General features: G+C 44.8%; 2 protein-coding genes across 3 annotated transcripts; both read left to right on the plus strand.

Moving 5' to 3' along the window:
- Window positions 1–185: 185 nt before the first annotated feature.
- pkdc (protein kinase-like domain containing) lies at window positions 186–2,034 on the plus strand. 2 transcript variants are annotated; one of them, XM_030392767.1, is made up of 3 exons: window positions 186–241; window positions 766–1,149; window positions 1,347–2,034. In XM_030392767.1, the coding sequence occupies exons 2-3, from the start codon at window positions 779–781 to the stop codon at window positions 1,936–1,938; spliced, it is 963 nt and encodes a 320-aa protein (XP_030248627.1). In that variant the 5' UTR covers window positions 186–241; window positions 766–778; the 3' UTR covers window positions 1,939–2,034. The 2 variants fall into 2 exon arrangements, with proteins under 2 accessions (XP_030248627.1, XP_030248628.1); XM_030392768.1 differs by having other exon boundaries at window positions 207–326.
- A 1,757-nt stretch (window positions 2,035–3,791) lies between these two features.
- On the plus strand, window positions 3,792–12,102 carry herpud2 (HERPUD family member 2). Its single transcript, XM_030394980.1, has 9 exons — window positions 3,792–3,926; window positions 5,376–5,755; window positions 6,337–6,414; window positions 7,450–7,557; window positions 8,599–8,756; window positions 9,333–9,458; window positions 9,562–9,906; window positions 10,041–10,152; window positions 11,248–12,102. The coding sequence occupies exons 2-9, from the start codon at window positions 5,609–5,611 to the stop codon at window positions 11,425–11,427; spliced, it is 1,254 nt and encodes a 417-aa protein (XP_030250840.1). The 5' UTR covers window positions 3,792–3,926; window positions 5,376–5,608; the 3' UTR covers window positions 11,428–12,102.
- The last annotated feature ends 2,232 nt before the right edge of the window (window positions 12,103–14,334 follow it).

Consider the following 14,334-nt stretch of genomic DNA (forward strand, 5'->3'; position numbering starts at 1 on the left):
CAGATTAGAATGACAAAATATCTGATACATGTAGGTTATGGAAATATACGTGAAGAATGTGGAAGCAGGACAATCATAAAGGACTGAGTCTGTCGATACACTCCGGTCCAGCAGGTGGCAGCGGCGTTTATTTGACCTCCTTTTATTTCATGTCTGCAGCTTTAAGCACCTCACAGAAGGCTGCAGTGGAGAATACTTCCTGGTATCTGGCCACTGAGACGCATCTGACATGAAGCTGAAGGTAAAATAAAGCAAATACACTCAGTTGTCAGGGATTTAGCAGCTGTGGAACAGTTCCCGTGACACACTGCCTGCGTACACCCGAGGTGTGTTTGTTATTTTGGCTCAAAATGTTGAGTTTTTGGTGTCTGGGTGCTCCAGGTTGATCTGTTGTGAATTGAATGTCTCCTCACTGTTGTGTGGAAAGTATTCAGCTCCTTCTCAACCCACTGAAGTTGAAGTACCATCATTAGAATACTTTAATATAAGGATAAATCCTTCATTCACAAGCATTTATCTTAAGTAAAAGTATGTAACTACAGCATTTTGTAAGCATGTCACAGTACTCTTTGTGATGATGCATTTTCCATTTTCTCAACATCTAAAAGAACCCTTGACTTTCTTAAAGTAAAAAGTATAAAATTGCATGAAATGTAAAAATAAGATGAGTAAAAGTACCTCATATTTCTACTTGTTCAGTGTTCAGTTACACTCTGCTGGCTGCTCCTCAGAAACACACTGTGCTTCCTGTTTTCTTCGGTTCAGCTCTGACCGGGAAATGAAGCAGGAGTACCAGGATCTCGTCCTGCAGGCGTGCGGAGCCTCATCTCTGCGCGTCGGCGCAAAGATCCAGACTCTGTGGAGCGGCTACGGCGAGATCGTCAGGCTGCACCTGGAGGGCTGCGACCGGCCGTCTGTGGTCGTCAAACATGTCAAGTTCCCAGAGGAGGCCGAGCACCCCGGAGGCTGGAAGACGGACCGCTCACACACGCGTAAAGTCAGATCCTACCAGGTGGAGACACACTGGTACCAGAACTATTCCACCAGTCAGAGCTGTCGGATCCCCGCCTGCCTCGCTGCCTGTTCCCATGGAGACGAGATGCTGATCGTGCTGGAGGATCTGGACGCGGTCGGTTACGATCAGAGAAGGTGAGAACACGGAGCATTCTGTGGGGTTCGAGTCGTCAGCTAACCCACAGCATCGGTATTTGACTTGTTGGGAATTGAACTCAAAAATCTACTTTCTCATGAACTGGACCTGCTGGACAAGAATAAGATGATGATGATGATGAGAGAATAAAGAGCTCTCACGCTGTTTAAATGAATCTGATTGTTTTTTCTTGTAGGACCAGTGTGAAGGACAGAGAAATAAAGGCTTGCCTCAGCTGGCTTGCCCACTTCCATGCCCTCTTCCTGGACGTGGCCCCAGAGGGCCTGTGGCCAGTCGGTACCTACTGGCACCTGGAGACCCGTCCAGACGAGCTGGAGGCCATGGACGACGCCGCGCTCAAAGCGGCAGCCGCAGACATTGACAAGATACTCAGCGCATGTCGGTTCAAGACCATCGTTCACGGAGACGCCAAGTTGGCAAACTTCTGTTTTTCCCCGAGCGGACAGGACGTAGCAGCTGTGGACTTCCAGTACGTCGGCGGAGGCTGTGGGATGAAAGATGTTGTGTATTTCTTAGGAAGCTGCATGGAGGAGAAGCAGTGTGAGAAGAGGGTGCCGGGCCTGCTGGACTCTTATTTTGCAGAGCTAAAGGTAGCTGTGAAAAAAGACGTGGACTTTGCCGCCTTGGAGAGAGAGTGGAGGGAGATGTTTGCATACGCCTGGACAGATTTTCATCGTTTTCTGCTGGGATGGATGCCGGGACACTGGAAGATCAACCGCTACAGTAAACAGCTGACAAAAGAGGTCCTGCACAAACTGAAACGTTAACAAACAGAGAACTGAGCGAGTGGGCGGGAGTCTTTTCTTCACCTCTGTGCAGAGCTGATAAACCATCACTGGATAAATAAAAGATGATGAAAAGTGCTCTGGCTTTTTCTTTCCTATTCCGCAGCTCTTTGAACTGAAAAAACATTATAATTTCTTTCCAGGTTTGAAGATATTGACCCTGTAGATACAGACGAGATCTGCTAACTGTGTAAAAATAATTTGATCCTATACATAATTACAGGGTCACAAACTGTAAGAGAAACAATTTAACACTATAAATGTCAAATTTGATGAGAAATTGACGATATACATACAGAAAGTGTCACAAATGTTCATATTTGTTTGAGAAAACTAGAAACAGAGAAGCTCACAATTCTTTAACTGGATGTATCACAAAATGTAAGAGAAATGTTGAAAATTGTGACATATTGCTGGTAACATTCAATTACTGTTATTACAAACTATATTACAGTTATGACAGTAAAATAGTTTGTCAATAAAGTACAGTATTACATTCCCGTCGTGGCCAATCAGGGTGTGACGACGCTCTTTGATGAAGGGCTAAGAGAGCTGAGGAGTGACAACCAGGTCCGACTCATTCCCATTCTGGTTCTGTCCATGATAAAACCTCCAGATTGTTTACGCCCCACTGAGATTTCTCTGTTGCACCTGTTGGTTCTGGTTGAGTGAAAAAGTGCATGTGTGCTTTCAACAACCCTGCAGAGTGACCAGCAGATGTCACCCTTCATCTACACTACCTGCATCAGAACCGGGCTTATTTGTCCTGTCAAATAGCTCGACGCCTGTAGGTTGAAACCCAAACCCTTTAGTTGTCCTGTTTTAATCATTAATATAAATGCTAATTTCACAAAACATTAAACAACAACTGAGACAAACACACTGAATCCCTTCTGTGCAGACTACAGAGGAGAGCCGCTCCAATCAGAGCGAAGATCCGTCAGCGATTAATAAAGGCTTCTGAAGTTTTGGAGGGAAATGCACTAACTTCACGTGGGAAACGAGTGAGACCGCCCCTTTTGGCGCGCACCACCTGGATTCATCAGAAAATCTGTGGGCGGGACTTATTTTGCGTGGTTTACACTTGTGTTTTACTCCAATTCAACCAGAGTCAATTAATTGTCTGAAGTTTTTTAGCTCAGTTAATAGAGCAGGCGCCTTTTAATAGGAGATTTTGACTTTGCCCTGGGTTCGAATCCCGGTCTGGGGTCCCTTCTTCAACCGGTTACCTGTGATGTCTCTATCTCCTTGTCAAAAGAGAAAACCTCAGCTCAAGTGTTATTGATTTCCGTTCTGTACTTTTACCATAAATTGAATGAAATTAAATGTGAACGATGACCTCATGGGGGTGATGCCACAGAAAGGAGCGGGGCACTTGTACATATTATGAATCTATTTCTTACCTTTTTATTATATTGTTTATTTTGTACTATTATAATTGTTTATTGTTAAACTGAGTTGTCCTTAGGCTGCTTGTGACACACAGATTTCCCCATTTGCAGGACAAATAAAGGAGTGTCAGGATGTGGTTATTATAGACACAGATTCAGTATGTAACTGTCATGTATCACCACAGTAACAGCGTTACATACATTAGCAGCTGTAAACACTCATAAAAACATTATAATAATATATCCTGTGGTGCTGAACTGTATACTGAACATAAGGGGGAAGTTCACGTTTATAATAATCAGAGAACGTTACAGACGTTGTTTTTGGTTCCTATCTGTTTCTCAAAGATACTCGTACGTGTGTGAATGTGTAAATGAGAGACATTAACTTATAGCACTTTGGTTGAAACACCCTCCGGACCGCCTATCTTGTTTCCCCCCGATCAGCTGTTGTGAGGATGATGATGACGTAGCTTCCGGTCTCACCCGACATTACAACAACAAGGCAGACGAGCGGAGCCGAGCCGAGCTGAACTGAGCTGAGGGGCGAAGAGACGACGGTGCCACCAGAGTAAACAGGTACGAGAAGAAAAACTCTCTTGACGGATTCATATCACATCGGGTTCACGCAGTCAGACGCTTCCGTGTGCTGTCATGGCGGAAACGGTTTGTCCGGCGGACCGAGTTTGAACCAAGCTACAGCGGAGCTAACGTTAGCATGAAGCTAGCTCCGTTACCCTGGTTTCATCACAAGGGTCAGAAAATAACAGAGCTGCTCCGCCTGACCTGAATCATAACGCTGGTTTTGTGAGTGTTTGTGATGATTTGTGAACACGACGGTTTTACAGGTGAGCTGTTAATTCAGCTAACTTAGTTGTAAGTCACCTGGTGGAGCTCGACTCGTGATGATTTACAGCTAGTTCAGTTGTTTTGACAGTTGACTGTGAAGATGACGCAACGTGGCAGGTGTCAGGAAGTGACAGGACTCAATCTGAGCTGCACACTTTCTCTTTTGTGGCTTTGATATTTTCTCCTTTTTAAAATACATGATTATAACAAGCTAAATGTTCCTGGTGATGCTCTTTTATCCTGGATTTTCGCTTTTTAAGTGAATGAACAAGTCCAACAACAGACTGATTCTCCCGAAAAGTCCAGTGTTTGTGAAGCTCATACCTGATATATGATACTCAAAAATAGTATTTTATATAAGGATGTTAATTGTTGATGATGAATCAATTAATCGCTGTTTTTTAACTTATTAAAAATGTGTTAACCGACAACCACAGATTGAAAAGAAACCCCATCAAAATAACTTGCTTGTCATACAAAATACAAAAAAGTTCATTTTAATAAAGAATACAGTAAAAAAAAAAAAGACTCCCTGGCGGATGTTATGGGTCAATATTGATATAATGTTATATACTATATTCAGTTTTATCTTGAGTCCAATATGTGCTGATATGAAAACTTTTTTTTTTTCCAGATTCACACAGAAAAAAAGGTTGTTTTAGATCATAAAGTTTGATGTCAAAGTTTAAAAATGTCCAGCCACCATTATAATATCTTTATCACAAAAACACGTTTGAAGGATCATTGCAAAAAAAACGTGTCGGTGTCAGAATATTCTACTCTCTGATATCGCCATCCGTATTCGGACTGTTATGTCAATAACATAATATGTGACGGTCCTTATGAGAGTCTAGTACTTGGTGTTATTAAAATAAATGGGATGGAAAAATATCATAAACATTTCACTTCTTCCACATCGTATCAAAGCGTCTCAGTATAACAATTCATCAGAAACACAACGTGTGACCTCTAAAGACACAAGAGGCAACTGGCAGTTATTTATCATTTCAGCTATAAATAATGCAGCTGTCAAAAGTAACATTCAGTCATATTGGTGTAATATATAAATAATAGTAATAGCTAAGCAGCCAGATACAATATGATTTACTTGGATGATCTAGTGTGTCAAGAACGTCTTTCTCATCAAAGACACTCAGACTCCTTCTGTCTTTTCACCAGAAATCCGACCACAGAAGAATTCCTATCAACATAGTTGGAGTCGACGACCTCACCCACAGATGAGGCTGATGTTGTAGCGGGGGACCCACATCCCCCCCCCCAGTCAGAGCAGGGACTGTTTTAGGTGTGTTGCTGAGTCCAGGATGGAGAGGATTTGAGGACACGCTCTCCTCAGGTGACTCCTGAGTTGTGACACCGATTCTTCAGAGCCCGGCCTGCTAGTAATATGAGCCATGGACTCTGGGGCACTTGATAGTCCTGTAACCCTGGTCATTAAGGCCCCCAACCAGAAGTATGAAGACCAGACCATCAACTGCTTCCTCAACTGGACCGTGGAGAGGCTGAAGAGTCACATCTCCAACGTGTACCCCAGCAAGCCGGTAAGTGGCTTCTCACGTTCGTTTTTGGAAAAGTTGTGTCTCCAGCTGGTGTCTGCGTGGGTTTAGATACACTTAATGGACCAGGAGGGATTCCTGAAGGGTTATGATGATGTTTAGATGGACATGATATACTCTCTAATGCTTTTCATGCTTTAGCTCACATCACATGATCTTCATGAGCACATGGAGCCTCTCTGTCACTTTGCTTTAAAAGCTGCTGAGGTTAAACGTTCCCTCTTGACCTTGAAAACTGTTGAAACATTTGTTGATGTTTGAGGTTAATTTTAGCTCTGAGGCCCAGGTTTTGCTTTTTGTGGGGGCTGTTCAGAGTCAGTTACTGTTTATGTTGCAGTGTATATCTGAGGAAAAGGCCACAAGGCAAGTCTGAAATGTTAATAAAAGAAACAGTATTTATGTCATTGATTTATCTGGTGACACCGTGGAGAGAGCTTATTTGGAGGCGGTAGTCGGGCCAGGCAGTGACCTACATCCACTCACCTGTTGCTGTTGGTGTGTTTTTAATGAATACATAAAGCACATGTACTCTGCGTGACATCGTCTGAACCCTGTTTGTGTCGTAGCTGTCTAAAGACCAGCGGCTGGTGTACTCAGGACGGCTCCTCCAAGACCACCTGCAGCTCAGAGATGTGCTCAGAAAGGTAAGAGCTGCTCGTCTGCTGGGTTTTTTTGTGTGTATACTCACAAAACTGTTATGCATCAATTTGTCAGTTTGGTGAAAAGAACTGCCTTTAAATCCTTATATAATGAGCAACAGCATATTTATGTTACACTGTATGTTGCACATGTTTAAATAAAATAGGACTAATTAAGATGAGTGTGTGTTCAGGTTGCTGTTTTTGTGCCTGTTGGTGGATTTAAGAAGCGAGGCGTCCATCTTGACACAGAGTGCTCATGGCTCCACTGATCAGGGCGTCAGAGAGAATACACAATTAGAAAACACTGAAATTAATTAATTAAAGTGAATTATAATTATATTTTTCAGCTTTGTTATCTTGTAGTTATTTAGTTGTAACAAACTTAAGAACTATCTTTCCTTTTTTTTTTTTGTCCAACCAACTCTCCAAAACCAACAAACTTAATTATGACGTTTAAAATCATGTTTGATAAAGAAAAGCATCAAACCTTCACATTTAAGAGTCTGGGGCAAATCTTTGCCCGCTCAAAATTAATTTACAATTAATTAAATTGTAATTGTAAATAATTAAAACAGTATTTTACATAAAATCTAAGGATTTTTTACCCTGACTGTCGAGAGTTTGTGTCTCTTTGGCAGGTAGTTAGTCGTCCAGTGTCAGACTTTTTTCAAGATTTGCATGTTTGCTGTGTGATTGACCACATACAGCGTGTGTGTGTGTGTGTGTGTGTGTGTGTGTGTGTGTGTGTGTGTGTGTGTGTGTGTGTAAGGGAACTGAAACAGGCTGCCTGGGAAACAAAAGCTGATCTGATGTGATCTAACAACAAAGCCTCGGCATTGTGGTTGAATTCTGGCCGATTCCACACTAATCCTTCCCTCTCCCTCTCCCTCTCTCTCTCTCTCTCTTTCTCTCTCTGTGTCACTCTGTTTCTTGTTTTGTCTCTCTGCTCTGTTGCTGCCTTCACCTCCTCTTCCTCCTCGTCCTCCTCCTCCTCCTCCTTCTCTTCTCTCTCTCTCTTCCTCCCACGTCCACCCGCAGCAGGATGAATACCACATGATGCACCTGGTGTGTAGCTCTCACAGCCCCCCGGCCTCGCCCATGCCTCGCAGCCCCTCCATGGCCAGCTCTTCAGCTTCGGACTCCAGCGTGAGTAGACGGACACACCGCTCTCATAACTTCCTCCTCCTGTGTGTGTGTCTGTGTGTGCGTGTGGCAGGTTTATTGTTAGGATACACAAAAGGCTGTAAACACACTCGGGTTACAAGTTTCTGCTTAGTCATAGTGGAGACTTCCACTCCAGGGATTTACTGCTTTATACGTTGTGTAAACAGCTAAATCCCAAAGATGACACATTAGAGTCGAGGTGTGAGTCTTTTGGTCTTCTCCCCACTGAAACTACCTTTTGATATAAAGTTTATCACCATGATATTGTGAGACACTTGTTGGTGAACAGTTGCTGCTGTTGAGGTTTGTTTAGATTCACCCCGGTTTTGACTGTTGGAGTGTTTGTTCACCACAAACAGCCACTGACACAGCTGCACAGATGTGAGCCAGAGGGACGGACCGATCAGATTGATATTCTGTCAGATTCTGACCTCAGTAGGTTGATCAGGTATTGGTCATGACATGACTGATGCACAGTAGATACAGTAACAGTTATTGTGATTATATCTGTCAGTGTTTATGCCGGTGTCGCCCAAACTTTCCCCCGTTGAGGGTTAAAATTGAAACTTAACGCCTCACCTGTTGTATTGTGTTATTAAGGCGGGCCTACTAGAATTCCTGGGTCAAGTCTCACTCTGCCTGACGTGATCAGATCATGAAAAACAATTAGTAGTTAGGAATCCTACATATTTACCCTAAAAAACATAAAAAACCAGGTCCCAACTTTCGCACCGTAGGCAGCCCTGTGTTATGCTCTTAGTAAGTAAACATAGGCATGTATACTTGAGTGCACGTATAAGTATGTGTTCAACATAAAGAGTAATTTTAGCCTTCAGCTCAGATTGCAGCACAGGCAGCAACGCCATGTTTGTTTTCCTCCACGTGTGTCGCTCCCTCTGCCTTTGTATTCAGTCACGCTCCTTCAGAAACAGTCCGACACGCTTCAGAAAAGAAGGACATTCTGTTTTCATTGTGCTAATTGTTTAAAAATGCCGATTAACGTGTTCACGTGTCGTCACCCAGAGTTCAGACAGTGCCGGCGCCGCCTCCTCTGCCAACACACCAAATCAGGACAGCCAGCCAGCCTCCTCCTCTTCTGTCCCAGGAAGTTACGACGGTTTGCGGTATCGCGGCGGCTTCCCCCCGTACGACCCTCAGGGCCCACCTGCTGTTCCTCAGTGGTAAGCAAGTCTCCGACACCACAGTATAACTGATGTGCAGCTCTTTTTTTCATGGAGGTTTTAGTCCTACTGTCAACTGCGAAACCACAACATTTGTTCCAGAGCAGAAAAACAAAACCCTGTGTATGATTGAGAGAATCTTGTAGTGTTTTAATTGTGAAAAACGAGTTCTGTGTGTTGTCGAACAATTGTTTTACCAGAAGTCTTTAGTACAGACATCTCATTCGTTTCACAAAAGCAACCCTCTTAAAATGTACGTTACAATTCCATCTGAGCCGCGTAATCTAATGTAATCCAATCAATCAGTCCTGCAGTAAATCAGACCTTTTTAAGAGGCTTGAATCAGTTTTGGTTGAGACGGCGAGACAGTCGCTGATTCGACACTGTTGTCTTGTTTGTGGTTTGTGTTGGATTGAATCACGCCGAAAGCAGAAGTGCAGAACAAGTTAGCGGTTTGTGATCGCGATGTCGCAAGCGCTCAAGCACGGCGCAGAGACGATAAGAAGATGTTGCGCAGTCTTTAAGAACACTTCCAGTGTGACACATTTATGATAACGATGAGACTTTCTCCCACAGGCCAGATGGAGCCCAGGTTCCTCTGCAAGGCGGCCTCCCTGCCAACATGCCCCCCCACCCCATGTACATGCCCATGCAGATGCTGTGGTGGCAGCAGATGTATGCTCGTCACTACTACATGCAATAGTAAGTTGTAAACCATCAGCACAGATTTGATCTCTTACCGTTTCCTTCATAATGAGACGTTAAGACTTGGAGTCACTGTATTTTTTCTCCTCCCTCTCGTCAGCCAAGCAGCAGTAGCAGCGTCTCAGCCTCCCAGCGCCGCCTCCCCTCCTTCCTCGCCCTCCCCCTCCTCCCCACATCCGCCCGCCCAGCCCAACGAAGCCGTGCAGCCTCCTCTAGGGGGTCCCAACCCGGACCCCAACCCTCTACCGGAGAACCAGCCGGCCAACCCCAACATCCAGATGAACGCGCAGGGCGGCGCCGTGATGAACGACGACGAGCTGAACCGCGATTGGCTGGACTGGTTGTACACGGTGTCTCGCGCCGGCGTACTGCTCAGCATCGTGTACTTCTACTCCTCCTTCAGCCGCTTCGTCATGGTGGTCGGCGCCATGCTGCTCGTCTACCTGTGAGTCAGCTCTGAAAGAACACGTATTTACAGATACGTGTTTAACATTTCTCACATATACGTCACCTGTCAGGAGCTTTAAACCCAAGTCCAACAGAAAGCTTACGTTTGTTTTGTGTGTTTTTATTATCCAGGCATCAGGCTGGGTGGTTTCCCTTCAGGCCGGATCAGCAGAACCTTCGAGGAGGAGAAAGAGCCGGAGCTCCTCAGGAGGAAGCAGAGAGACACCAGGACATACAGGAAATCGTGAGTGGAACAATGTCTCTCAGCCTCCATTTTGTACTCAGCTCTCAGCGTGAGACCGTCAACACCAACTCCTCTGTGTGTGTGTGTGTGTGTGTGTCTGCAACGAATCATATCGAAGCTGCTCCTCCTCACTCTCAGTTGGACGCTGTCGACCGATCCGTGCCAGGAAGGCCACGATAATTACAGTAATCACATAATTCAGGGTCACAGTTGCACAAAGCATGTTTCTGGAGGAAGGTGCAAAAACATTCAGCAGTCCTTCACTCTGTTGTGCTTGAAGACACACAGCAGCAGTTGAATCTGACTTTTGTTTTCGTCTGCGTCACCTTCCGTCCACCGCACAGATCCATACCTCACGGGGAATGTTTCAGAAACATTCTGCATACCAGGTTTTATTCACTTTCTTTGGGCCTTTTAATGGTTTAATTTGAAAGTACAGCTTGACAGGAAACGTGATGTGAGAGAGAGAGAGAGAGAGATGACATGAAGCCAACAGCAACAGGTCAGATTCGAGATGGTGTACACGCTCTTTAAACTGAGCTACCAGGGCGCCATCGCTCAGAATTTGTTGATTTGTGCGCATCTTTGTGGTTAAGTAGTGGACGGGTTGTCATTGTTTCTTGTTTGATTGACTGGCTTCCTGACGCTGTTCCTTCCTGCACGGCCCAAACCAGTCGGTGTAGTTTGACAAGGCTGCCAACAGAAATAGACTTCCTGCGTATTTTGATGCTGAGAGAATTGCCTCGTAGAATCAAGCAGCTGACCTCTGACTTCTTCTTCTTCTGTCTTCATGGAGACTTTAAGCCACATCATGCAGAAAGAAACTGAAAATAGAGCTGAGGCCTGAACACACGTTTAATTTTCCTGCATCAGATCTCATTTTCTGTCCCTCTGTCGCGTCTTCTTGTTCGCTTCTGCCATTTAGTTATGCAGCTGTTAGAATAGTCAGAGAATAGAAATTATTCAGATCTCTAAGGTGCTCGAGGAATCAATTTCAGCTGTCAAACTGAGCTGCATTGTTATTAATTTCTCAGATGATGCATACTTGAATATGATGTAGTCTAACGTCTTCATTATATTCTGTCTATCTAACAGGAACGTCTGATGGATGAGGGGATAGAGGACGATGACAGTGGTGAGGAAGGAGGCGGAGGCCCTGAGGACCAGGCAGCCGCTGCTCTCCCTGAGCCGAGCTTCCTCACCACCGCGTGGTCCTTCATCAGCACCTTCTTCACCTCGCTCATCCCCGAGGGACGACCCCACCCGGCCAACTAGACGGACCCCACCCTTTCTGCCCTACCTCTCAAATACCCCCCCCCCCCGTCCCCCTGCCATCAGGTACACAAGTATCACAATTCCCACCTTCATCTTCACAGTCCTGAATCACCCCCCTTCACCCCGGAAGCACCCCGGCCAGTCGGCGACAAACCTCCTCCAAGCTGCCAACAAACGGACTGAAACTTAAAACAGGCTCCTCTGAAGTCAAAGAGCAGAAGCAGTGAGTTCTGCAGGCGGGCGGGAGAATAAAACTGACATTTTAGAAAGTAAATATAACGCTTCAGCAGTGAAAGTTTTTATTTTTGTTTTGTTTTCTTTCATCGATCGTGATTTCATTGAGACGTCTTGATGGTCAGAGACACCAGAGGGAGCTGTCTTCCATTTTAAGCAGTGATGACGTCCTAACGAGGGGATGTGACACGGACACGGAGGGAAAAAAAAGGAGAAAATCAGGAAACGACGGGGAGACGTTTGTCCTGAACGAATCATGAGAAAACGCATCCCTGAAGACATTTTCATGTATGCACACGATGTGCATAGTGACATTGCAGCTACTGAAGCACATTGTTTTCCCACTTTGTGTATTTGAACATTACCTATTTACACATGTAAGTATATGCATCTTTAATTCCTGAATATGAGCTTTTTTTGAATAAAAACCTTGCTGCGGTTCGACTCGTCTCACTTCCCGTCATCTCCTCTGACGTCCTGCAGGTGGCAGCATTCACTCACAGATGTTAAAGTGTTTTCAGCTTGAACTTCTTTGTATAGGACTTGAATGTAAATTGTCTTATATTAAAGTTTAGCACGTTTACAGTTTATTTCTGCTTGTAGATAAAACCCAAATTATTCATATTTCCTTGTCCTTAAGTATTTTATGCCCCATTTTAGTATTTTCATATCCTTTCCAGTGCTCAGCAGTCAGTGAAATTGTGATTACTTAAAATATTCTTTGGCCGGTGATTATAATAAAACTAACAGTGTGAGAGGAATTAACAAAAAGTGACAGAATGCTCCACATGAGCCAACAAATTAGCAATTACTAGAGCAAATAAAAAGAAAAAGGAAACGGACGCAGATAAAAATAAATTAAGATAAAAGTAAAAAGTAAAAGATGATACTGACTGTTGCTTTATTAACTCCTGTTATTATGTGTAATTATGCGGCACTATACAGTATATGAACAACTTTTCATCTAGTTACATTATCTATAGATGCACACAGAAAGGCCCCAGGTGGGAGTTGAACCCAGGACCTTTGTGCTGTGAGGTAAGAGTGCCCACACTATATACAGCTATGCATTCTTAAAAACATTTCCTTCCTCGAGGCCGTTGTCGTTCAGAAATTAGCAGCCTAGCTTTTAAGGATGGCAGCCAGTCGGACCAGACTGAAACAGTTCAACGACTCATGTGCGGGTTGCCAGGTTTGTATCATTCACGGTCCCCAGAGAATGAATCCTGTTGACCCCTTGAAGTCAAATCCCTAACTTGTACACATACCTGCTAACCAATGACGTTCCCAACAGCTGATGGCATTTTAACACTGTCATTACCCGCTAAACATTAGCATGTTAGCGCTACAGCCTGTCAGAGCTGCTACACATCGTGTATAAACTCTTAGTGTTGTTAGAAATTAAGCAGTGTGTCTTAATTACCACTGTGCAGCTTCAGTGGAGCAAATAATGGTAGGTGCCTTGCTCAAAGGCAGCTGATTTAGCCCCCCTCAAATGTGTTGACTTCTGTATGTGTCTACGCATCGAAGTGACCTTCAGCACAAGGAGTCACCGTGATGTTCAGACTTCATGGTGTAGCTTTAACACCAGGCTGTCCTTGAGTTTTAAAGAGAACCTCGGCGGAAGTTTGTGTTTTGTCCCGGTTGGACGTTGGTGTAGAACCTTCTCCGGCTAACGTCGCCCTGACACTCTGCTCACAGATAGAGAGGTGAGCAGGGAAGCAGCTCAGACAGCGATGCACTTCAGAGAGTCCTCCAAAACCCCCTAATCAAATGACCATGGATTTTTGTGTAGTTGGTCGTACGCGGCCCAATTAATTATGCATGACAGCGGCTTGACGGCCATTTGATTTCGTTACGCGCGCCCCCTCCGAGCCGCCGATCCAATCAGGTTAGGACCCCCTCTTCCTCCTCCTCCTCCTCCTCCCTCCTCTCTCTGCAGGTCTGGGTTTGACTCCCCCCTTATCGCAGGGGCGGATTTCTTTAAGAGGGTGTTTGGGGTCTTGTAGGACATTTCATCATCATAATAAGTCCTCGTTGTTATTCAGCCGGCTCCCTCCCCTGTTTCCCCGCTATCAGGCCTCGTTGTCTTTGGGGAGGCAGCAGTTGGGCTGGACACATGCCACAGAGATACACCGAGTTTATTAAGTGAACACGGAGAAGATGGGGGTGAGAGATAAAGAGAGAGTGTGTGTGTGACACCGGACGGTGATGCTCTGTAGCACCTGCTTTCACTCAGAGTACCCCGACTGAGCACGTGCAGCAAACGTTTGTGATTAGACTAAAACCGGACCAAATGTGTTGGATTTCATGTGTCAGCCAGATGGTTAAAGAAAAGCAGAATATGAACAGAAACTAAACTAACGAGGGGACGAGGTGCTGTTGGAGAAACAAGTGAGGTTTTGGTTCTGGTAGACACTCAGGAACGTGTCAGAGGCAATATCACCCAACACGTTAACTGGATTTCCTTCTCTGTCTGACACTGAAAGGAAAAGCTGCATCTTTTAGCCCCCTGTGTAATCCTCCACACTGTCAAAAAACACAGCGCAGATATGATTAACATGATTATCTTGTGATTCAATTGATTCCCAAAAGTAGCTGCGTCCACATCGGGCCCAGTGCGGCGAATGCAGAACATCAGCTCGGAGCTCAAATGTGACGTTTTGAGTCACA

Source organism: Sparus aurata, chromosome 17 (genome assembly GCF_900880675.1).
Source record: "Sparus aurata chromosome 17, fSpaAur1.1, whole genome shotgun sequence".
In the NCBI taxonomy this organism is placed as follows: domain Eukaryota; kingdom Metazoa; phylum Chordata; class Actinopteri; order Spariformes; family Sparidae; genus Sparus; species Sparus aurata.